General features: G+C 41.6%; 1 protein-coding gene across 2 annotated transcripts in view; it reads left to right on the top strand.

Annotated features, from left to right (window-relative positions):
* Nucleotides 1-24,620, top strand: part of LOC109486552 (transcription factor 15-like) — a 27,823-nt gene extending 3,203 nt beyond the window's left edge. For both annotated transcript variants that reach the window (XM_019790393.1, XM_019790392.1), the window contains 2 exons: nucleotides 5,766-5,909; nucleotides 24,589-24,620. In XM_019790393.1, coding sequence (XP_019645952.1) covers nucleotides 5,766-5,840 — 75 coding nt within the window. In that variant the 3' untranslated portion in view covers nucleotides 5,841-5,909; nucleotides 24,589-24,620. The remainder of the gene's footprint in view (nucleotides 1-5,765; nucleotides 5,910-24,588) is intronic.
* Nucleotides 24,621-24,815: the final 195 nt, after the last annotated feature.

Raw genomic sequence — 24,815 nt, 5'->3', positions numbered from 1 at the left:
TGTGTATTTTCCTTCCATCGCGAACAAGGCACTCTTCTACTCTAAGTATGTTGGTAAATGTTTACCTCCTGAGTCACCTCCAATGTCACGAGTGTGTTGGGATGGCCAAACAGGCACTTCCCAGATCTCTTCCCTCTGTTTCCACCGGGAAAAAACAACAAAAACAGATCCTCCAACAACAGATGTGAGCTACAATCTGACGTGAATTTTTCTGCGTGTACTCATTTGCATATTCGTGATCTTCCAGACGTTAATTTTTCTACGTGTACTTATTTGCATATTAGTGATCTCCCGAATGAGACTGTAGCTGAAAATGATTGATGTCAAAGGTCAGGCGACACTGATGACTTCCATATTGTCTCGACACGGCTCGGGTAAACTTTCGGCGGGCTTCATGTGTCGTCGGTTCGGCTTTCATCGGGGGATAATCGGGCGGACAGGTCGCCACGTGTGGCGCGCAGGTGTCGGGGACCGTGACAACTCTGTCCGGGGAAATATTTTCTCGGCCCCGTTTCATGTTTCCCCGGCCTCGTAAAATTCCCCTGGAATCGGCGTAATTTTGCCACGGTCTAGGGTATGTCTTATGTCGTGCGATTTGTGGTTGTAACATACAAGTGGCCTCTATCAGGCTTCGGGAGGCGGCTGGAAAGAGTAGAAATTGGCCAAATAGATAGATAACATGCCAGGAGAGTCGGTCCGCTAGAGAGTATATCAGTGGGTCGAAAAGTGTAACTTTCTAACTTTCTATAACTTTTCACGGTAAACTTTTATATAGTGCGTCGCTACGATCGAAGGACCAAGAACTTCAGGTACAATAGGAGCTGAATTGTTACAAATAGGGTTGGACAGGGTGTAGCAAAGGCCTCAACGCTGCCAGTCAAAATGTTGAAAACTCGGCAACAACCATTTCTGATCTGTAAAGTCATTTTTTTTTCGCGGGGACATAATTTCGCTGTGTTTTAGTTTTATAGTCCCAATTGGAATTACAAATCCAGTACATATTTGATAATACAATGAATGGAAACGTTTTTTTTTTCACTTTGTCAGCGCAATTTACGGCAAGTAACTGAAAATAAAACCACGCGAACATATCAAGACCTACAGTATCATGACAGCCATTTTCTGAAGCGAAATACGTTAATTTTAGCACGATTTTTCAGGTATTAGAAGGCTTTGCCGCTAATTTTTTCAGGTGAGCTCGAAGACAGGTGTAACATTGAAGTTGTCAGTAAAGAAAACTGTGTTATCTGGGAGGTGTCAGCGCCTGACAAGTGTTGATAATGTTCCCCACTAAACCCGTGCTAACATCACAACATCACACAGATAACATCGAGCAGGTCTTGAGTGAAACGAACCTTATTTTCCTTGGAAAACCCGAGACAGAGGCACACGTGTCGCTAAGGCCACAGCAAGTAAATTTTATGGATGACATCCTCCGCAGACTCCAACTCTAATGCGATAGGCCGGAAAAAAACAAGGCGGGCCAAAAAAAAAATCAAAATTCCTACATTTTTAAATGTTGACATCATAATTACCCTTGATAAACAAGAAATGATACCTATATTGAGCTATTTTTTGACAAAATATTTATACATAAACACACAAGGAAAGTTCAGCTATGCTGGGGAGCTATATTGAGCTACGTTTACTGTCAACTATAGCAACATCCATTTCTCACTGAAACAACTTTGAAAAATAAGAAGTTTTCAATCATTGTTATGTTGTTTTGATTCAGTAGGAACATCACATATACATAGTCACAACCACATATAAAAGGGGTGAAATGCATCATTGCATGTATAGTAAAAAGCCTTGTCTTGTCTTCTCTCTTCATATTTATCTGCCATCCACGTTCCGGTATTGGCAACAGACATGTTTGGCCACTGTCAGAGGGCAACAAAATTCTCTTCTTTTTTTTTCTCCACAATCAGGCGAAAATCAATGCGCGCGCTGATGTCATCCATAAAAATTACTTGCTGTGGCCTAAAGGGGTATAATAACATTTATGGAGAGGCCCAAAATATGTCGTATGTTGGCCTAGATTCCAGCTTGTCCAAAACGCTTGTCACTAGAAGAGCAGTGATGGAAAAAACCTTTCATGAAAAAAATTATTTCAAGGGCAGATTTGATATAGGACTGTATCCACGTTTTTTATGAAATAGCATTCAAATCAATGATAGAGTCGCATTTGGAACGTCCATGGCAAAATACTGTGAGCGTATTATACGTGTGAAGTTGAGTATATTGTGTATCTACCAGGTATTATTGAAACTTGAACTGCTCTCCAACTCAAAAAAGAATTTGACTCACCGGAATTTTCGACTGAATCTCTCAGCCATTTTTTAGTCTACCGTCGTCCCAAGTGCTATAGACACATGATTCTATACCCGTATGTCTACCTAGCTGTTGTAAGAGTTTTAGAGGAAGTCTATCTGATATTAAGCCAAAAACAAAAACAGTTACTCAAGCAACTGGATATGGTTTTGGAAACGGTCAGACGTTTCAGGTAGCATCCACTACCTTTCGTCAGTGAGTCGGACTGACACTAGGAAACTGCAGAAGAAACGCACTGGTTTATAGAAACTTTATTCGCAAAATCATGCCCGAAGGCTAATTGCTTTTACAATCAAGTGACAGGTAACAAATGTCTGGAAAAAACTTCTACTACTTATAAGCACGAACTATTGATTGATATGCAAATAAGTGAACAAAAATTTTGGAAGACTATCTATCTGATAGTGAAATATATTGCCATTTCTTAGCACATTTACGTCATCATTTGAAGCGTTTGAAACAGCTCAGAAAAGTTTGAAAAAAATCGCTTGGCAAAGATTAGATCGCTGCGGTATGAGGGTCCAGGGTGGCATTTGGAACACCCACAACACGCTGTTTGTTTTCCAAGATGATTTAACGACTTCTATTTAATCCAGCCATCACGGGATAATCAAGATGGATGGATTAGTAATGGGCGGATTATCAGATTTCTCAAGGAGCGGCTGAGATATACAAGCCCCAGCTGTGAAACATTAAAGATTATCGTCCTATTTTGGAGCTCGTGGGTGAAAAAAAAAGCTCGCTTGAGACCACAAGAATGCCGAGAAGGAATTTTAAACGCCGTACGCAAGGCAACAGAGGAACGAAAAATTCGACATGGCTCAGTAGAAACAAATGATAGGATGGACCAAATCAGACAGATACAGACACGGACATGCTTGCCGAACATGATTTGAAGGGAGGAGAAGTTGTGAAAGATACAGGGCATCCTACATTTTAGATAAGAAGACAGTACAAGAATTCTCAAGAAAGAATACTACATGACAAGACGTCATACGATCGAGTGAAATAGAAATACTACTGGGGGGGGGGGTTAAAACATGTTACAACTTCAGTTAGGAACAAACGTACCGTACGTACGAGTACTAATTTCTGGAATTTCGGGCCCAGGTCTATTTGCATTTGCAAGTGATGTAGACCTGTATTAGCCTCTATCAGGCACCGCGGATCGCTGGAAAAATAGTAGAAATTGGCCAAAATAAAGGGAATACCAGGGGAGTTAGCCGGCCAGAGAGGATACATTTTGCGACCCACAAAATATACTCTCTAACGGACCAACTTCCCTGGCATGTTATCTCTCCATTTGGCCGATTTCTACTCTTTCCAGCCGCCTCCCGAAGCCTGATAGAGGCTAGATCTGTATAATAGTAACGTTAGATAGCTTAGATTAGTTGAACCAGATCGCATGTAAGTCTGTGGTAGGTCACCGCAGCACTTGCCAGTATAAATCCAGCTCTCTCACACACACATGCTGTTTTGGCAAATGCTTCGTTTATGAGGTGTTTAATTCGGCGGGCTGTTGTCTCGGTAGGAAAACTGGGTAGATTATTTGTTTTATCAGCAGTGCTCGGCTGGGTCACTGAATGGCATTGAACAGTTGTGAAGGTTTCAGTACGTGCCTACTACATCTAGATACAAAATCACCTATAACAGCCTCCAGTTTAATTCCGGATTTGTAGTTTAATTCCGGATTTGTAGTTTAATTCCGGATTTGCAGTTTAATTCCGGATTTGCAGTTTAATTCCAGATTTGCAGTTTAATTCCGGATTTGCAGTTTGCAATTCCGGACTAATTCTCATATCCCAGCAACCTTACATCTAGATGGGCTAATATCGTAAACTATATGTAAAAATGATGTAAGAAATATGTATCAGCCATCGAGGACCCCTTATATTCTGTAGAATTAATTTTGGGAACTGGAGCCAGAATTTTGCAGAATTCTGCAGAATTAGGTTGATCCCCAAGGGGTCCTCGATGGCTACTATGTATACATATGTCTTATATTATTTTTACTCATAGTTAACAATATTAGCCCATCTAGATGTAAGGTTGCTGAGGTATAGAATTAGTCCGAAATTAAACTGGAGGCTGATCTATGAGTTTGGTGCATTTTTGAAATTTCTATTCCATAATCGGACAGTTGACGGTCGACGTATCATGAGTCTATTGTATAAACTTCCTTCCTTCAAAATTGTTCTTTTTTCATCGTTTAAAACTGTGTGATGAAGTAGGTTTTCTAAATAAAAAGTCTAATAAACAAAATAAACAAAAATAACACATTTCTTCTTAACGTTCAGTTTCCTAATAATTGTAATAATAATATTAACGCCGTCCCTCTATATTATAGCAAAACTCGGTACGACGTGTCCTCTAGCTTATTTCTAAATTTGGTAACCTCCCAAACATTTTAAACGACATAGCCGTGGATATTTTCCCAACGTTTCTATCAAATATAAACCAGTTACCTCATGCAAAAGAACCCCCACACAAAAATCTCACCGCGTTCAAAGCATACGCGCCATGGTTTACATTCTTCCCCCTATCATTCTGTTTACTGAAGATAATAAGCGTCGAACATGAAGAATTCTTTCTATATATACATACATTTTCATATTTCTGACCCAACGGTCACCCCAGCCACGTAAGCGCGAGGAGTAAAAATAAATACAAAGACATAAAAATCTTTGGCAGTTCAGTCTCAGCAGACTATAAAAATATGACATAAAAATATGACACTGTATATCATATCGACAGGAATATCTTGACCCTTGCGTGCCATAGTCTCTGCTTGCTATGCAAACTTGCGTGCGTTGCGGCAATTTCGACTCGGAAACGTTTCGTTAAGGATGATCAGTTGATTTAAACCTTTCGTCTCCTCTTTTACTGGTCATGGTAGCGTCCCAAAAGAAGGGCGTATGATACTGGTAACAGATATACACATACATATACATATACGTGAATACGTCGCAAATATATCCCCGTATAGCGTTGTTTTCGAGTACTGATTCTGGTTCGTTTTTGATGAGATACTAGTACTAGTATAGTCTTTGGAAATATCTGGTCACTATTTTACTATGTAAATTCGTGCTTTGCTTGTCCTATGTATATTTGTATAATGTATTGTCTTATTTGTTGGTGGCGGCATGGATATAAGCCTAAAACTTGAGTGTACCGTCACCATGTCTTGTCAAGAAATGTTGCAATAAAAAAAAAAGATATACCAGTACGGTAAAGCAAAGAATAGGAGGTTGTATTATGTTTTGTCTTATGTGTTGGTGGCGGCATGAATATAACTTATAAGTCTAAAACTTGAGTGTACCGTCACCACATTTTGTCAAGAAATGTTGCAAGAAATTTTGCAAGAAATGTTGAAATTTTGATGTGCATATCCGTGATTCTTATTGTGTATTTCTTCTTGTTTTTTTGCTCAGGGCAAGTGTGAGAGGGAGAGACCGGTTTTCCCGCCAGGCATGCGGGAGGTCATGAGAGGGTACTTCCAGAGTTGATGCCCCCCTCCCCACATCGCCACTCGTTAGTTCTTCATGTAGTTTTTACGTTGTATTTCTGTTGATTAGGCCACAGCAAGTAATTTTTATGGATGACATCGACGCGCGCATTAATTTTCGCCTGACCAAGTTGAAAAAAAAACAAGAAATTTTGTTGCCTTCTGACAGTAGTCACCATGCCGAAAATAGGCCAAGATGTCTGTTGCTATGCCGAAAGGAGGATGGCTGATAACTATAAATTAGATTAAGAGAGGAGACAAGATAAGGCTCTGATTTTATGTTTTGTTTCGTACTTTGATGCAGTGATATGTGATGTTGGCTGTGTAGATGTGATGTTCCCATTGAATCAAAATCATTTGTACAATGATTGAGTCAAAATTTGAAAATGTAAGAACCTTGTTTTTTTCGGCCCGCCTTGTTTTATTTTCGCCCGCTCGCATTAGATTTGGAATCTGTGGAGGACGTCATCCATAAAATTCACTTGCTGTGGTCTTATGTACAACTAGCTAGATGCCAGGGACTGTTGTTGTCAGGAGAAAAAGGCCTGCTTGTCAGGTGTGTTTACGGAAAAGATTCTGGAAATCTTCTCTTAGCTTTGTGCTTGTTTGAAGCCGATTTTAAAAAGTGCTTTGACTTTTGAAATGTAGACTCTAGCAATAGTATGTGACCACGGAAATGTTCTAACACAGAAATGCAAAATGTGTTCAACCTAAGACGAAAAAAATAATTTTTCTTTTAATTTTTTGTCAGTTTTAAACCTTAGCAGCGTTGGCCAATCAAAGGCCTCCGGTTACAATGATTCGTTCCGTCTTAAAACGAAAATGCAATGTAACGTTATAGCATTGACCAATCAGCAGTCGCCATTGGCAGCAGATGTCAGTTTCAACCCAAGCATTAACCAACCAAGAGCCAAAAATTGCAATGATTCGTTATGTCTTAAACGAATTAACAATGTAACGTTACATTGACCAATCAGCATTCTCCATTGACAGCACACGTCACCGAATCGAACTTGCTGACAAACTATAACTTTTACACCCCAACCCAACATTAGAGATAAGATTTAATACAGGCAAGCTTTGATGACAAGTTTTAGGTATCTTCTAATACGGTTAGATGTCACAAAATGATCTCCCTTTCTAAATCTAAATCTGTTCCTACCTTATATGTTGAAATAGGTCAAATGCTCTGGCTAGCATTTTGGACACGATAACCTTCAATCCTGCGTAAAGAACATGAAATAAGGGCAGCCCTCCAGAATCTTGTTATGTTGATTTATTGCTATGGTACCAGTGTTCTAGCCAGGATTTTTTCACAGCATAGGGGTCAGGTACAGAAGAGCAACTTTCGCATTGAGCCGAAAAATTTGGAAACTCATAACCCCCTGAGACACTATTTCTTGTTTAATGTGGAACATATTTTGTGAAGTTAAGGTTTTCCCTTTGCTATAGCTTCATTCTAAAGTTATATTTTCATTTTTTTGCAAGATTTATGAAGGTTCTCACTCCCAAAACACCCCTATGCTGGTTGAAACTTATAGCGGTCAAAATTATAGCATAGTGGTCAAAATCATAGCATAGGGGGCCCCTATGCTAAAAAGGCCAGGCTAGAACACTGCTAGTAGTCTATAGTACGTTGTAAAAGCGTGCGAAAACCAAAGATGTGAAGTTATGTTACTATGTTGTTGGCAGTGTTACAAGTTTGTTTCCTGCTCTTGTTGTTGACTTTTGTACAGTTGTACTGTGTTCTGATTTGTTATAACATTTGTTGGCGCAAGGCGTCGGGATGGAAAATATTGTAACGTAATAAAACATGAAGTATATTAGCTAATTCATTGTCTTGGCTAATGTTTGTTTGTTTGTTTGTTTATTTAAATGCAACAGTGCATAACAAGTGGCAACCAGGCAGCAACAAGGCTGGTAGCGGCTACCACTGACACGAATGTTTGAATAAGAAATAGTCAACTATTGTAGATATTTAAGATATATTTATGTGCCCTTTGCATCATCTTTGCTTGAGAGTCGAAAATTAAGATGTATAGTTTTTTATCTTTCTTTATTTGAGTTTTTTTTCAAATATTAAAATGAAAAAGCAAAAAAAGCATGGCAAATTATAACGGACACATTGTGGTACCACGAAAACAGTAAAAACAGGGAACAGAAATATTGACAGAAAGTTTAGCAACCCCCATTGCCAATATACACTAAAATCTCTGGACAAAACGGCCGACAAAACATACTTTCATTCATCATTTAGAATGTATATTTTTTTCTTTTAAATAACTAGGTTCCATAAATTACCAGGCCACTACCCAATAGATTAAATTATATCACATTGTCTATAGCTTGACGTCGCATTGCAGTTGAAATGTTCAGTGCGTTCTTCCACGTGTTTCAATTCTCTTATAGAAAACCCCAAGTCAACCCTCCGAAAACCTTTGCCGCTCTCATTTCAAAAGCGACGGTTTCAACTTTCAAACGAGCCCCCTATGCCGGTTAAGGGTCAACATGGGGGATGACAGGCTTCAGTAAATTCCGCAGGGGGAAGGTTATCACATATCGTCGGTCTCACTTGATATCAAATGGACCGAAAGAAACCCCTAGGAACCCCAGCGTCGTAACCGAGAGGTGTCGGTATACTAAAGATGCTATTTTATATAGATTTGAGACGCCGCACAACGTCGAGATAGCAAAAGGTCTTTTTGTATTGTTTTCTTTCCACACTCTGGTTCGCTACTTGATACGTTTGGGGTTGAAATGTTAAGTGAAGTTGGACATATGTGTGTGATCAGAGTGTTCGTTAATCTCCAAGCAGATCCTATAGGGTGGCAAAAAGACAGTATGAAATTGGCCAGGCAATATCCATATCAGCATTGGCTAGCCTCTACCGGGCTTCGGGAGGCGGCTGGAAAGAGTAGAAATCGGCCAAATAGAGAGATAGCATGCGAGGGGAGTTGGTCTGCTGGAGAGATTGGCCAGAGTCAGAGAGGGTCCATGCGCCACGACAAAAAAAAGGTAACGATCTTCCCCCATCAACCTCTGCTTGGAGAGTAAGTGCTCGCCGTCCTATGGTCTCCACTATAATTACACTGCGGGTTCCAAAAAAGAAAGGAAAATTTTGCCAACAGGGAGAAAAATTGACCAGGGGAGTTTATGAGACAAACACCGAGCTGAAGAGATTACCCAAAAGTTTTGGCGGGAAACATATGCTTTCTCTTATGTGAAAAGGAAATGTGTGATCTAATCTCTAAGCAAATGTCGCACCTAGCTTCTACCAGGCTACGGGAGGCTAGCTCAGTCCCAGTGTTATTAGTACGTCTTCTAGTAGCGCACGCAAAGCCGCAGAAATACTAGCCTCTACCAGGCTTCCCGAGCGGCAAAATGTTCTCTCTCAGCAGACAAACTCCCCTGGTATGTTATCTCTCTATTTGGCCGATTTCTACTCTTTGCAGCCGCCTCCCGAAGCCTGGTACAGGCTACAGAAATACTAAGTACTGACGAAACTGAGCCGAATCCTACATCTGCTTGGAGATGAGCATGATCTATCGTTTGCAGGATCACCACGCCCCCCCTCCCCACCTTTCCCCCTTCATCAATTGGGAGGGCATCGTTCCCACCTGTTCGGGATTGGATGGCATATCATCGGCATCGTTTGTTAACTAATGGACCGGATAAACAAAGGGCCAGGGGCTGTGGTTGTGGGTGGACCGTGGCTAATTTGTTGCAGGTTGGGAGTATGATCTCTTCCCGCCCACCGCAACACAGAAGGGAACGATCAACAGTGGAAAAAATCATCTGAAATTATGAAGGAAATCGAAGTGTAAAATAATACTTGAATATTACTTGTTTGTTTGTTTGTTTGTTTGTTTGTTTCGCATAACCGGTAAACCGCCTTTAGGCGTAACACACAAGTTTTGCCCATGTAAGTACAAGCTGCGTAAGACTGCACTGTAAGGTTTGAACCACTCACACTCACTACTCTTTTCAATAAGTGTGGTGGTGTGGCTCTCCCCCAAGCCATTTTGCGTCCTATCCGAGGGACGTCCCTAACCGAAGCTAGGTACTCATTTCCACCTGAGTGAAGTGACGAAAGTCGTGTAAAGTGCCTTTCCCAAGGGCAATTGGACTCATGAAATAAGTAATACGATGGTAAAAATTTAAAACGCTCGCTTAGTTTACATAATAGCGGTATTAGCGGTTGCATAATCTCCAACTTCGTCCAAGCAGATGCTGGGGTAGAAAATTGTTACTAGTACATATACCATATACTGACAGAAATTGAGAAAACTTTGGAGGTCAGAAAACGTTACGTGTACTAGTTTCCCACCCAAATATATGCTTGGAAATGAGAGTACATGTAGTTCAAAACATTGTATCATCAAATGTAAGGGGGGTGCTAGAGAACAAAATAAAGTAAACTACTTGAATGAACGGAATAAAATTTACAAAAGAATTTAAACATCTATAACGTTAACTGTATATGTACTATATTGGGGGAGGATGCAGTGCAAACCGTTTGCTACAATGTTACAAGCAAGGCCCACCCTTATAGTAAAGGGAACACATTCTTTGATTCATGGTGTGGGAAATAAAAATCCTATTACTCTGTTTGTACCGATCTTGATCCCCGTAAAATGCGAACAGCATGGGGAGAGCCGCGGGTCGGTGGGCGAGGTGAGCCGGGAACATGTGCTAAACATCCGGCCTGAACCGCAACGATACACCGGTCCTTGCCTAGCCTGGGTGACATCCTCCGTAGCTTTCAGAGCGGGCGAAATCTACGATACCCTGGAAGCCAGAACTCGTTTTCCGGGCCGCAAGAGCCCTTCGCCCGCTGGTGTAAACTACCGCTACGGGGGAGTCTAGCCCGGGGGGAGTTTGGCTGGCCCGGGGAAGTTTGGCTGGCCGGACAAACCCCTCGGGCTCAACTCCAACGTAGCGGTAATTTAGACAGGCGGGCGATGGGCTCTTGGCTGCCGAAGGAAAACGGCTAACGGTCCGATACTAGTTTTTGCATCCAGGGTACACGAGGCCCAAATTATCCTGTGTGGATCCAGTGTTTTGTGACTACGTAACGTTGTAGTGCATGGCATCTCCTTGATGCCAAATATGATAAATACAATGTATGAGCATTCTAGGAATGCTTCATCAATCTCTTTCTATGGGAATACATAAATGTATTTGTTATTGTTTTGAGTGCGGAAAAAAATTCGCCATTGTTGTTGCTATCAATCAATCTATTAGTTGATAGCTAGATTCCTTTCTAGATCTATATGAACACCATACCTTTTATTGTGTAGTTTTATCATATTCTACGTCCTAATGTCGTGCCCAGGGTGTCGCCCCCAAACGGTACGGCACGTTCGTCCCAAAAGGTGCGCCTCCATATCCGTCCGCGCACTGTTTATTTGAATTGTGCATATAAAACTGACACCTGCCGACCTGACGAAAATAGATGGGAATTCCCGCCGGGTTAACCTGGCAGCCAGACCATCGTAGGCTCCCTGGTATCTGCACAGTGTTGGGAGTACCGTCTAGCCTCGGTACCATCCTACTTGTATGCTGGGGCTCCCACACTCGCTTCCCTAACGAGTGTGGGAGCCCTGGCATACAAGTAGGATGGTACCCAGGCTAAGGACTTCGCGAAGTACACACAGACGTGTGTTGCTTCAGTGAGGTTCTCCAGTATGCTTACCTGGTGGGGTCTCAGTGATCTCGCCGGGTAGAGCGGTATTTTTATCGTCTTGTACGATTTATCGTTTTGTGCGCCCTTCATTGGGTTACTATTTTTTGTTTGGTTCGGTCTACCATAAAAAAAAAGACCCAGGCTAAGTAAGTACCGTCTAACCTCTATCAGGCTTCGGGAAGCGACTGGAAAGAGTAGAAATAGGCCAAATAGACAGATGATGTGATACCAGGGGAGCTGGTCCGCTCAAGAGTACAGTTTGCCTACTTTCCAAGCAGAGGTTTGAGTTTGTTATTTTTGGCGTACTTTTATTTTAGGTGATTTTATCGGGTTTCTTTTTTTTGTGCTTGGGATGGGTGAAAAAAATTCAGTGCAAAAAAGAAACCCCGATAAAAAAAGCCCCAAAACACACCAAAAATAACCCAAAACCCAAACCTCTGCTTGGAGAGTACAGTTTGCCGCTCCTTTCTCCTAGCACGTACCAACTTCCCTGGTATATCATCTGGCCAATTTGTACTCCTCCAGCCGCTTCCCAAAGCCTGGTAGAGGCTAGTTCGCTAGATTCGTCTCACTGTCTACATTGTACAGCACAGCAAAGACCGTCTGGAAAGATCTTTCAGGAGAGGCCTGTACTTAGTAGGACCATGGAGATATCATGGTAGGGACGCGCTGGTAAAACGGGGTCCCCTAAGCCCAGAGCCTGTGGAGACTGGTAACCAGGCTACCCCGGTCTGGCCAAAAGTCGGAAGCGTCCCGCGGAGGAAAGCCGGGCGGGGAATGCGGGAAATGGGGTCGGGCGATGCCGCGCATCGTTCCGGGGATCCGCGAAGACAAAGTTTTGGGGATGTCACGATGCAGACTATTACAGGAAGGTTGCCGGTTGAGATTCGGGACGGAAAACATGTTTCTGACGTAAACAATGTCACCCAAGGACGCAGACAGCCACGTAAAATGTGTTTGATATCAAACATCCTACAAAAACGATACCACAATAAAATTCTACCCCCTAAATAAGAAACTCACATAATAAATTAACGACTTACATACATAGATATAGACTGAATGCCGGAGCTGTCCACTAGCTAGTTAGTATGTTTTACATGCTTGGTTGGAACGTATAGCCCCAAAATGTATTGTGTTGCGTCTATGCATTTTGCTTACGAAACATTGATCACACATCTGCTTGGAGATTACTGAAACAGTTCTTACATTTTCTACGATATCTGTGCACAAAATATGATTGCTGTATTCACTCACAATTCAGTAGGAAAGCCAGCCCAATTCCCTATTTTATTACACAAGAAGAGACCTAAGATTTTATACCTCTGGGTTTATGTAGGTATAGTATTTAGGAAGTTTTTACGATATGATGTCTCTACATCTACATTATTATATACATTACTGGAATCTCTATATCTATAGCTAGACAATTGTCGTGAATCTGTATGTTTTGTTTGTACCTACGTTGTATTTTTATGTACTATGTAAGGTCAGCACAATTCAGCGGTCCATAATTTTTTATGTACTTCTGCTATGCTGACCACTGATTTGAATAAAGAAAGAATAAATGCGTTATAAATAATAACCAAACGATAGTAACACAAACCCCTCACAACTGCAGTCACAACATAACAGCAATTTCAAATAGAGTTCCACGATCCCATACCTTCGCCAAATCAAGTTAATTTTTATGACTGACAAGTTATAGATTATTCCCCTTGATTGTGCAAATAGGATCCGTCAACCGGTTCTTGAGTTATATATTCTTTTGAATACTATTAAACAAATGCCCCTGCAGTGCCAGAGCAAGCCGCTAGGGGTTCCAAACTTACGTCACTTCTTCCCCAGCACAAGAGCTACCTGTCATTCAAATTTCGTGACCCTAGCATGTCTAGGTCATGAGATATCAAAACCGGAAGTTCTGCTGCAGTACCTAGAAAAGCCGTCAGGGGGCCCAAAATCTAATCATTTCTAGGTCTCATGAAGACCTACCCACCTACCAAGTTTCATTTCAATCCACCCACTGCTTCTCCAGTTATCTTGCTAAACCACACACAAACACACACACACACACACACACACACACACACACACACACACACACACACACACAAACGCTACTGTAAAAACATAACCTTCTTGGCGAAGGTAACAATGGACGACAGAAACCACACTCGTATACGATCCTGTTTGTAAAACATCACTTGTACAAGATCGGGTGCACAGGAGTCTCGGACCGACCGCTGCTGAGAAAACAATGTGCGGATGTGAGGGTCACACCCCCTCGTTTGTACAGCGGACCCAAAACACCTGCACAGACACTGGCTCCTATTAAATACCGTGACATCATGGCCGAATGTTACGCTTGGTGAGTGGACGGTGGTGTCATGTGTGGAACGTTCGTGCCACAGTATGTATGAGAGTTATACTCTATAATTTATTTTTCAGTGACAAATGGATGTTGTAATAGTAACCTTGGTTTTTGGCCCGCCCTTTTTTTCGCCCTATCGCATTAGATTTGGAGTCTGCCAGGATGTCATCCATAAAATTTACTTGCCGTGGCCTTACTTGTAGCATCTAGGACGACGCTTTCAGAAAAATGTTGAAATGTGTTCCTTCACAGAACAGTTCAACTACTACTTGTTTCGCTATTGTCCGCTGCTACGTGAATTGTAGCAGCTAGGAAAGACAACGCGTTTAGCCTAAAAGAAATGTGTTTCTTCACAGAACTTACCCTACACGTAGAACAACACGTTTGAAGACTTTTTTTCAAGAATTTTCAAGAATTGAATTTACAAGAATTCAAGCAAAACGTTTCTGTTTCATGTTACCTGTACTATTTGTAGACAAGTAGAAGTACTAAGTACCAAATACCAGCCCAGAAGAGAACAGGAAATTGCCATTCCTTCAAGTACCAGAGTTATCAACCAAGGATTCGGGTATTCAAGAATTCTTTCTGTCCTGTAGAACTATCGCAGAGTGGAACTCGCTGTCACCAAGTACAGTAGGGGCATTATCATTAGATAGCTTTAAACAATGTCTAGTGTTTAAGGGTTAGGTGTAACAAGTCGATCGGTGTAATGTAGCCAGCTGCCGCCGCGCCGCGTACCAGCGAAGCTGGTGTGTTACGCCGAAAGGCGGTTATACTGGCTATACAGATACAGAAGTTGGTGTGTTACGCCGAAAGGCGGTTATACTGGCTATACAGATACAGAAGTTGGTGTGTTACGCCGAAAAGCGGTTATACCGGCAGATACAGATAAATAAAAAGGGGGCATGGTGTTCAATCACGACAAGAATTCGATTCATAACGAGTTTTGACATGAGCTCCCCGGCGCCCTGTCCCACCCACCGAGTTGTTTGGGTCCCTGTGTGGATTCAGGCTTGCGTCATTAATCATACGTCATCAAAGACGGCAGCCACACGCAACAGCGACCTTGCTAAATCAGACCGCTCAAAACAGTCGAGAATGGTATTATTTATTGTCTTGTTGATCACGAACACTGCGTACATGTATATGAATGATGTTTAGGGTTTTTTTACATCATGGAATACCCACTTTTTTATGATGACATTAGTGTAGGCATTTATGTAGGCCACAGCAAGTAAATTCTATGTATGACATTCTCGAGCAGACTCCAAATCTAATGCGATAGGGCGAAAAAAACCAAGGAGGGCCAAACATTTTTCAATTCAAATATTGACAACATAAACCTTGTTTGACAAGAAACGATACCTACATGTATAATGTGGTGATTTTTACACCAACTCAACATCCTTTTGTCACTGAAAAAATAAGTTTTTAATCATTGTACAAATGGTTTTGATTCAGTGGGAGCATCACAGATAAGGAATTTTATGAAGTACATCACTGCATCAAAGTAAAAGACAAAACAATCAATCAGAGCCTTGTCTTGTCTCCTCTCTTCATAGTTATCTGCCATCCACGTTCCGGCATGGCAACAGACATCTTTGCCCATTTTTGGCATGTTGACCACTGTCACATTTTCCAAAATCAGGCGAAAATTAATGCGCGCGCTGATGTCATCCATAAAAATGACCTGCTGTGGCCTTAGTCTAGTTTTGGAGCCAAATGAACTTGTTGTTACTGTCATATAAACCATCAGATGCCACAACATTTGGCTGGTGTTCTACGTTTGACCTTCATAACGTGACTGTGGATGTATTATCTTCAGCCGGGCTTTTGTGACCTCTGACCCACCACTTGTTATCAAACCAATCAGATCATTCTGTCCTTTCGCCCAATCAAAACAAACAATACTGATTGCGATGCCCCCAGGAAAAATTAGTATCGTGTGAACATGTTTGCGTGAGTGTGTATGACTATGATATGAGCGATATGGATGATATCGATGAAAATTAACCCAGAAAATGATTCATATTCTGTTACAGAGTCCGTACCCAGTTATCATTTTCGAATTTCGAAAATCTATTCCTTTAAAGTAATATTGTCACTTTGAGAAGTTTTACACGTTATTGTACATATTATAAATAGGACTTCATCAACGTTTCGATTAACAAAACTCAACAATGTATATCAATAATATAGGCAAATAGTTCCCATAAGTTTATCAATTTTCTTTTGTCTTCTTTTTTTGTGTGCTTTGTTGTCTTTTACTAGCCTGGATTCCAAATCCAAACCCATACACACTGGACACAAAGTATCTCAGTGAGGCTCACTCAGATACTTTGTGTCCAGTGTGATATGGGTCTAGCACCCAGGCTAAATCAAACTCCTGCCGTGAAGAATCTACCGGGGGAACCTAGCCCTGGCGGGCGGGGGAAGAGCCCCTGCAGCCCCGAAGAAAGCCCACCCCAACCACGATCGACTGGACACCAGTCACCGATCGCCACTCGAGATGGACAGGACCCTGGCCGGTCACGACCTGGACACCGTGTCCGCAGCTGGAGTCAATAAACTCCGCGGCACTGACCGGTCACTTCAAGGGCCGGCGGGTCGTCACCGGGTCCTGGCGGGAAACCTGCACCTGAACATACAGGCGTGTTACCGGGCTTCTTCCCGGGGGACCAGGGGTCAGGGTTCCCGGGGGAGGGGTCAGGGTCCCGGGGGGAGGGGAGGATCAGAGGCGGTATGGCTGCCATCAAGAATCGAGACTACCTTACATCCAAGGGCCTTCAAGCAGATGTAAGGTCCGGCTCATTGTTTTATCAATCTATAGGCTTTTAAAACATTTTTCTAGCTTGTGGTCCGCAATTTTCTCTATTCAGTAATATTGACCCCTCAGAAACATTTCAGAACCATGTGAATAGCCTCAAAACACGCGATTAGAGAGTCTACCATTCCTGTCATATTTTCATTCAAGAATTTGGTAGAAGTCCTTGTTCCACAACTTCCACTGTGTATTTTCGTCTTGCGAGATTTTTTTTGTTTTGTTCTTAACTTTAGACATAGTGTTATTCCTGTGAAAAAGAAGTGAAAGTGATCTGTTATCTTTCTGTTATTGTGTACATGTGTATTGTATGATTGATGACTTCCCTGGATATCAGATGTATGGCCATATATCACTCAGTGTGTTAGCATTGAAAGGACCACCCGATTTGTTGATGATTCAGATGAAGATGACTAAATGGATAAATAAACAACAGTATCGTTGGATGTATCAGTGCTGAGAAAATAAACAACTAGAACAAATACCAACTGTGCGCTTATAATGGCTCATATGACAACGAAAGCTTGAAAATGTAGTATTTTTGCATTTCAACAGTGCACTGTACGAATGACATTCAGAATCTGCTAAAAAAAAACTATAACGACAATCTTGCAGCTGAGGAAAGATTGAGAGAAGGGTCACCCAAACTTGGAAAAATATATAGTACACTGTGGTCTGAAAACAATGTTTTTGGTCAGGACATCTCTCTCAAAACCGCGTATACCGAACATTACCCAGGATGCCATTGGAAGCATCACCCATGGTAACGGGTGTGACAGTAACTTAGTTTCGAACTTGTATCAAACATTACCCAGGATGCCATTGGACGCGTCACCATGGTAACGGGTGTGACAGTACTTAGACACCATGGTAACGGGTGTGACAGTACTTAGACACCATGGTAACGGGTGTGACAGTACTTAGACACCATGGTAACGAGTGTGACAGTAACTTAGTTTCGAACTTGTACCAAGCATTGCCCAGGATGCCATTGGACAGCGTCACCATGGTAACGGGTGTGACCGTTACTTCAATAGTTTCGAACTTGTACCGAACATTACCCAGGATGCCATTGGACGCGTCACCATGGTAACGGGCGTGACAGTACTTAGACACCATGGTAACGGGTGTGACAGTAACTTAGTTCGAACTTGTACCGAACATTACCCAGGATGCCATTGGACAGCATCACCATGGTAACGGGTGTGACCGTTACTTTAATAGTTTCGAACTTGTACCGAACATTACCCAGGATGCCATTGGGAAGCGTCACCATGGTAACGGGTGTGACAGTAACTTACTAGTAGATAGTTTCGAACATGGTCTATATATTACCATGGTTTCGAACTTGTACCGAGCATTACCCAGGATGCTATTGGAACGGTCACCATGGTAACGGGTGTGACAGTAAGTTGTCATCTGTTAAAGTCGTCACCGTCTGTCATCGCGCCTGGCCCGCGACACGGGCCCGCCGTTTCCTTGTCACGCTAATCTGAAAATATTCACAGTTTACTCGCGCAACGCAAACTGTTGTGGTAGGGGAGAACTCGAGAAGATGGAGATGCCATCAAGTCTACTTGATGACTATACCACACACATCACTACACACTAGCCTCAGCGACAACGTTACATATATCATGGTATTAGCCAAGAGGTGCCAACAAATGTGCCCGTTACATGATCTTACATAGCTACCAAAGCCATGGGGGCGCAGCAAGACGTAAATTATATCTATACTTATTATACGGTACGTACAAACAACATACTTTAACAAGAAAATGTTGATTACCGTTTCGTCTGAAGTTGTGGAATTTCCTTATTGTTCTGGGTAGATGACATAGATGTTAAAGTGTAAACTTGAAGTTCATGTCAATTTCTGGACATGACAACAGCGTAAATTTAGCAAGCCCTTGACCTTCTATATTATATATAACGTTGGATGTGAGACTGTGAACATGATCGTTCTTGCTCGAGTTACCTCAGACAGGTCAGGTCAACATTCTATCTACAATTGTAGTCGCAATGAATGCAGGACTGCGTGCCGGTTACGTACTATGAAGAGAAAATAATCAATGTGTCTGAGTCAGAACCCAGGTCCTAAAATGTTTCAAATCACCAGTGATACCAGTGCAAAAAAAGAAAGCCCGATTAAAAAAAAACTAAAAATACGCCAAAAATGTGTCTGAGTCAGAACCCAGGTCCTAAAATGTTTCAAATCACCAGTGATACCAGTGCAAAAAAAGATAGCCCGATTAAAAAAAAACTAAAAATACGCCAAAAATGTGTCTGAGTCAGAACCCAGGTCCTAAAATGTTTCAAACCACCAGTGATACCAGTGCAAAAAAAGAAAGCCCGATAAATAAATAAAAAATAAAAATAAAAATACGCCAAAAATGTGTCTGAGTCAGAACCCAGGTTTCAAATGTTTCAAATCAAATCAAATCAACTTTATTGCTCAAACAACTATAACTGGTACAATGTATGGAAATGAAGAAACAAGAAGAATACATCTGTCTGTATCTGTATAGCCGGTATAACCGCCCTTCAGCTTACCATATCAGCTTCGCAGGCACGCGGCGCGGCGGCAGCTTTCTATATCACACCAAACGACTTGTTACACTCAATCTTTGCACATTTAATTGCAGAAGTTGTTCAAAGCTATCTGGTGATGATGCCGCAACTGTGCTTGGTGGGGCCGGCAACGAGTTCCACTCTACGATAGTTCTTGGAAAATACGAGTTTTTGAACACCTCAAGTCTTGGTTGATAACTCTGATATTTGATTTGAAGGCATGACTGTTTCTTGTTCCTTCTGGTCTGGTATCAGGAACTTAGTGGATGGTATTAGTTATTTTGTACATGAACTATTTAAAAGTCATACTATTTCAAAACGTCAGTTTCCGACTTATTTTAGGTGACATTCACCGGGTGATTGCAGATGATATATAAAGAACGACGCCATGTGTTCTGTGCGCATGGCTACCGACATGTGTCCTGCAGATGTTCAGATGGAACGATAGATGGACATAAAAAGTTTTGTCAACTTGATACCCTCAACCGGATGCAGACATAATCACTGTGTACCGTAAAGCTCACACCAGGAGTCAAAGAGGACTCAAACATTCCATAAACTGTTCATAAAAGTGTGTTATTAGCTCACAGTTCATCTTGAAACAGTGCGATACTTTATAGGAAGAGTTAAAAGTCGTTCTGCTGTACAGACGGTGTAAAGCTAAAGGTCCTAAAGCGTTTACAAGCACAGCGTAACCTTGTGGTGTGGGTTCAGGTGACATGAGGGCATCCGTGTCCTCTGCCAGTGACCTTGGAGCAAACCAACTCCTCAGTGTGTGTAAATTCAAAGCCCCCCTCCCCCCTAGATATCACAGAGCTACCTCAAGAGAGAGGTTTGGAACGGTACGTTTCCTATATGTGTAGGTATATTAGATTTCTTTCAAACATATCATCTATGCAAGGTTTGCATACTCTCCAAGCAGAGGTTTGGGGTTTGCCTTATTTTTGGCTTTTTTTTAGGCCATTCTTTTGTTTTGTAGTGATATCTCAGGTTTTTTTAACGCAAAACCAACCAAAAAAGATGCCAGTGCCAAACAAGAAAGCCTGATAAAAAGCCTAAAAACACGCCAAAAATAAGCCAACACTATGCTTGGTTCAAGTAAGGTTTGCACAAAATGGAGTCTAAAAAGCGCCTAAAATGTTAGGACAAGCCTGTGTTTTCAACTTTTCAACTTCTCATAGCTACATGTGGTACCATCTTTCATAACGAGATGACAAATAAAACAACAACAAATGTTAATGACCATTTTCGAATATGTTGTAATACTTCGGAGATATTTTAAAAGTCAAAATTAGGTTAGAATTTGTTCTAAAATTACTTATACCAGTTGCATTGTTACAAAGGTTTCAAAAATGTTTGAAAAAAAGGCAACAGACACTCTCAGCCACACCGGTCAAAAAAGAGATGTTGAAATCATTGCAGAAATATCATCAGTAAGCCCTGACTCCAAAATGATAGATTGCCACACTCGAAAGTTTAATAGCTTCCTAAATGTTTCACACTTCCGTGGCCAAGTTAAGCAGTGAGTTTATTTTCCCTCAGTGTAAAATATATGTGTTATCTACTGAGAAAATAATCGTGGGAAACGACCGAAAAGACCTCTTGGGCGCGCCGCGAAAAAACACAAATGTGTCTGAGAGGGTTAGAAGCACGTACTGTTATGAAGGATCAAACAAACTCGGTGGAGCGTTAGCCTCCTTCGCAGACCTCTTAGGTGGTGAAACTTCTCTCCCCTAGCCTCTACCAGGCTTTGGGAGGCGGCTGGAAAGAGTATAAATCGGCCAAATAGAGAGATTTGAAGTCAGGGGAGCGGTAAACTGTTCTCTTCAGCAGACCAACTCCCCTGGCATGTTATCTCTCTATTTGGCCCAGTTCTACTCTTTCCAGCCGCCCCCCGAAGCCTGGTAGAGGCTATCTCTCCCGGGCAAAGTCCCTCGGCGGCAAAACCGTCCCTCCGCGGCATAACTCGCGTCGCTCCCCGAAAAAAAATCACGCCGCCACCTCAGAAGTCTGCGAAGGAGGCTAGTAGTGGAATTTTTCGTCTAGACTGCCGTTGCCATTGTTATATTTTCTCATAACCTACAATGTGTTATTATTTATGCTATTCTAGTGTGTCATTTTAGAATATACCTCCATAGGTCTGTTATGACAGACCAATTGAGATATCACTTCTGTACCACATAGAGCCCCCTATATCGTATATAATATTTTATCTATGTCAAACTTGTCAGTTATTTCATTGCTAACATAATTACGTACGTATATTAATATAGAATATACAATACTACCATGAATGAACGTTTTCGAATTCGTTGTACCTTTGTGTTTGTAACTGCGATTTGAATAGATGTTTTAGCAATGGTTTATAATTTTGTATGCAGATCTAAAATGGAGACGCAAAAATAACGTAGTTTGATTACACAGTGGATGAAATGTTTTCACCATTTCTTTGTCCTGTAGAGCCGAAATGTTTCGGTGTATTTCGGTAGGCCTTCTGGGGTCAGTACACGTTGGAAGTAGTTGCATCTGGAAGCACTTTTCCATCTTCAAAGAATACGAGCTTTTGTGATGTGTTTGTTGTTGTAGAAAACTCTCCCAACGCCTACAGAGGACAGTTTCTTCTCGTGTTTGTACCTCCCGGGAAAACAAACTGGACAAAGCCGGTGACACTCTCAACATGCCCGTAGACAGGATTTTGAATAGGGGGGTTCTTCCCAAGGTCCGAGGGACCAGCGAGCGCCGAAGGCGCGAGGCGAGAGCCTGTTCCTAGGCCATAGGGGGGTCGGGGGCATCCCCTCCCCCCCCTCTAGAAAATTTTGAAAACCTTCTGAAATGGCATTTCCTGCATTTTTATGGGGATTTCAAAGGAAAAATCATAGATAATTTTTTATTCAGTGTTCAATGACAAAGTGAGCAGTTTTCCTACGATTCAAGTCCCATTGGTGATACAAATCAGTACATCTTTTAAAGAAAAATCTTGGACCTTCAGATTAAAAAAAAGTGGATCTTTGAGCCTTTTTCTTCTGAACCCATCCACTCCTGGCTACGGGCATAAGTGTCGTCGGGTGATATATTTTCGACCGGAAAACTGGAAGGATCTTAATTCAAGGTGTGACGAGGATCTTTCCTGTGTTTGAGCGATGTGAAAAAGTGATGGGAATTGTTAGAAAAGCACGAAGACGCTATGACAAAATAGAGCCTTAGATGAATGAATGAATGAATGAATGAATGAATGAATGAATGAATGAATGAATGAATGAATGAATGAATGAATGAATGAATGAATGAAAAGTGAAGAAATTGTTAGAAAAGCAGGAAGGCGCTATGACAAAATACAGTCATAGTTATAGATGAATGAATGAATGAATGAAAGACTCCAACCCCAACACTAACGACACTGAAATAAAGGTACAAAACAAGCTGCTAGGGGGCTCAAACCAATTTCATTTCTTCCCTAGCCCATGACTGCATGAGCTTTCTACCATCCAAAATTCGTGACCCTATCATATCTAGATCATGAGATATAAAAAAACGGAAGTTCTGCTGCAGTACCTAGGAAAGCCGCCGGGGGCTCAAATCTAATTATTTCTACAGTAGGTCTCATCAACACCTACCAAGTTTCATGACAATCAATGCAAAGCTGGGTTGAGTTATCGTGCTAATCCCCCCCCCTCCACACACACACACACACACACACACACACACACACACACACACACACACACACACACACACACACACACACACACACACACACACACACACACACACACAAACGCTAGGTAATAATGTAGCCTCAGCTCACTGAGATATTTTGTGTCCAGTCTGCTATGGGTCTGGAACCCAGGCTAGTAATAATGAAGCTAATAATTTGATTTACAAGAAGGGGAGGTCCAATAGGGGACTGGAGAAGAAAGACAACCGTTCCCCTTTGCTCGACTGAAACATGAGGTCATCCCCGTGAGCCCGGACTGTTTCCCCCGGTTCGCCTGCAGCTGGAAGCCATAACGCCCACCCCAGAGAGCGCGGTCCCCTTCAAAAGGAAGTCGGTGCCAGTCCGTCTGGGCCCGGCCCGTGCACCTGTGAATACAAACGTCGCCATCCATCATCCAAACCCGGCCTCTGGCAGGAGTCCTGGGGGGAGGGCGAGCTGCATTTGTGCGGGACCGTCCCTAGTCTGATCTTACAGTGTAGGAAGTTTATTTGTTTATAGCAATGTAGCAATTATAGCTTTGTCCCTTACTGATGTGTCCATTTTACGATCTTTTATGTTTTTTAAGACATCCACATTGTGATTATGATGACATTGTGATTCAGCCTAGCAGTGGGTTTATAAGGTTATAGAAGAAGAGTTACATTTGTGCGGGACCGTCCCTAGTCTGATCTTACAGTGAAGGAAGTTTATTTGTTTATAGCAATGTATATTACAGCTCTGACCCTTGTGTATGTGTACATTTTATTTGTTTTACGACGTGTTTTATCTACACTCTAATTCAGCTAGCATTTATAAAGTTATAGAAGAAGAACTTAATTGTACGGCATTTGTACATATGGTAGGGCCATAGTAAAATGTATGGCAGCAACTATTGAATATATAGTACAAATAAGAGGTATATGACAAAATAAAACTGTTCAACTTATAACAAAACAATAAGGGCTAGAATAAGTCTTCGATATATATGTAACTACAAAATCAAACCAGTCCCATTGAATAAATCAAAGCAGAACAGTACAGATGTAACATACTAAAGTTTTAACTTTAGTATGTTAAAAACATAGAATGCTGTTCTCCAAGGGTAGATGAAAAAAAGTGACCTACAAAATAAAATACTCTACAGTATTATTCATAAGTTCAAGTGGATAACTGTTATACAGGGGTGTCCCATATGGTTCTCATATTGTTATCAAAATTAAACCATAAGTCACATTTAAATTCTATGAAAGTCTCCTTCGGAAGACATTCGAACAGATTGTTGAATTGTGGACAGGACGACTCAAAGGTAACAATGTAATACAGAACGATCCCTCCATCCAAGAAAAAGTAATGCAATATGAAGGACAAGGAAAATCTAACGTGGGCCCTAAAACAAAACCAGGTCATAAGTAATTGAAACCGGGGTTGTTTGGGCCGATTTATGTCGCCCATGCCGGCTGACAGCGGACACATTCCGGGGAATTTCACGGTTACTTTGAGGGTCAAAACATTCACAGGCCTGCTGTGAAAATACAGGTGGATAAGGCCATGTTAAGTTGATTATATGGATGCCATCCACGCGCGCATATGAATTTTCGGCCGTTAGGCCATGTTGATTTGATTATATGGATGACATCCGCGCGCGCATGAATTTTCGGCCGTTTCCAAAAAAAAAAAAAGTTTTCAACCATACTGTAAATCGTACAAAACAGTTGTAAAATGAGCAAAAATATACCATAAGTTACAAAAAAAGATAAAAACTATACCAATGTCGTAGAATGCCAAAATCAAACGAAAAAGACGAAATTGTAAAGAAATGAACTTGAAGACTAG

This window comes from Branchiostoma belcheri, unplaced genomic scaffold (assembly GCF_001625305.1).
Source record: "Branchiostoma belcheri isolate BF01 breed outbred unplaced genomic scaffold, Haploidv18h27 scaffold81, whole genome shotgun sequence".
Classification (NCBI taxonomy): Eukaryota; Metazoa; Chordata; class Leptocardii; order Amphioxiformes; family Branchiostomatidae; genus Branchiostoma; species Branchiostoma belcheri.
This window is presented reverse-complemented; position numbering and strand designations above follow the sequence as displayed.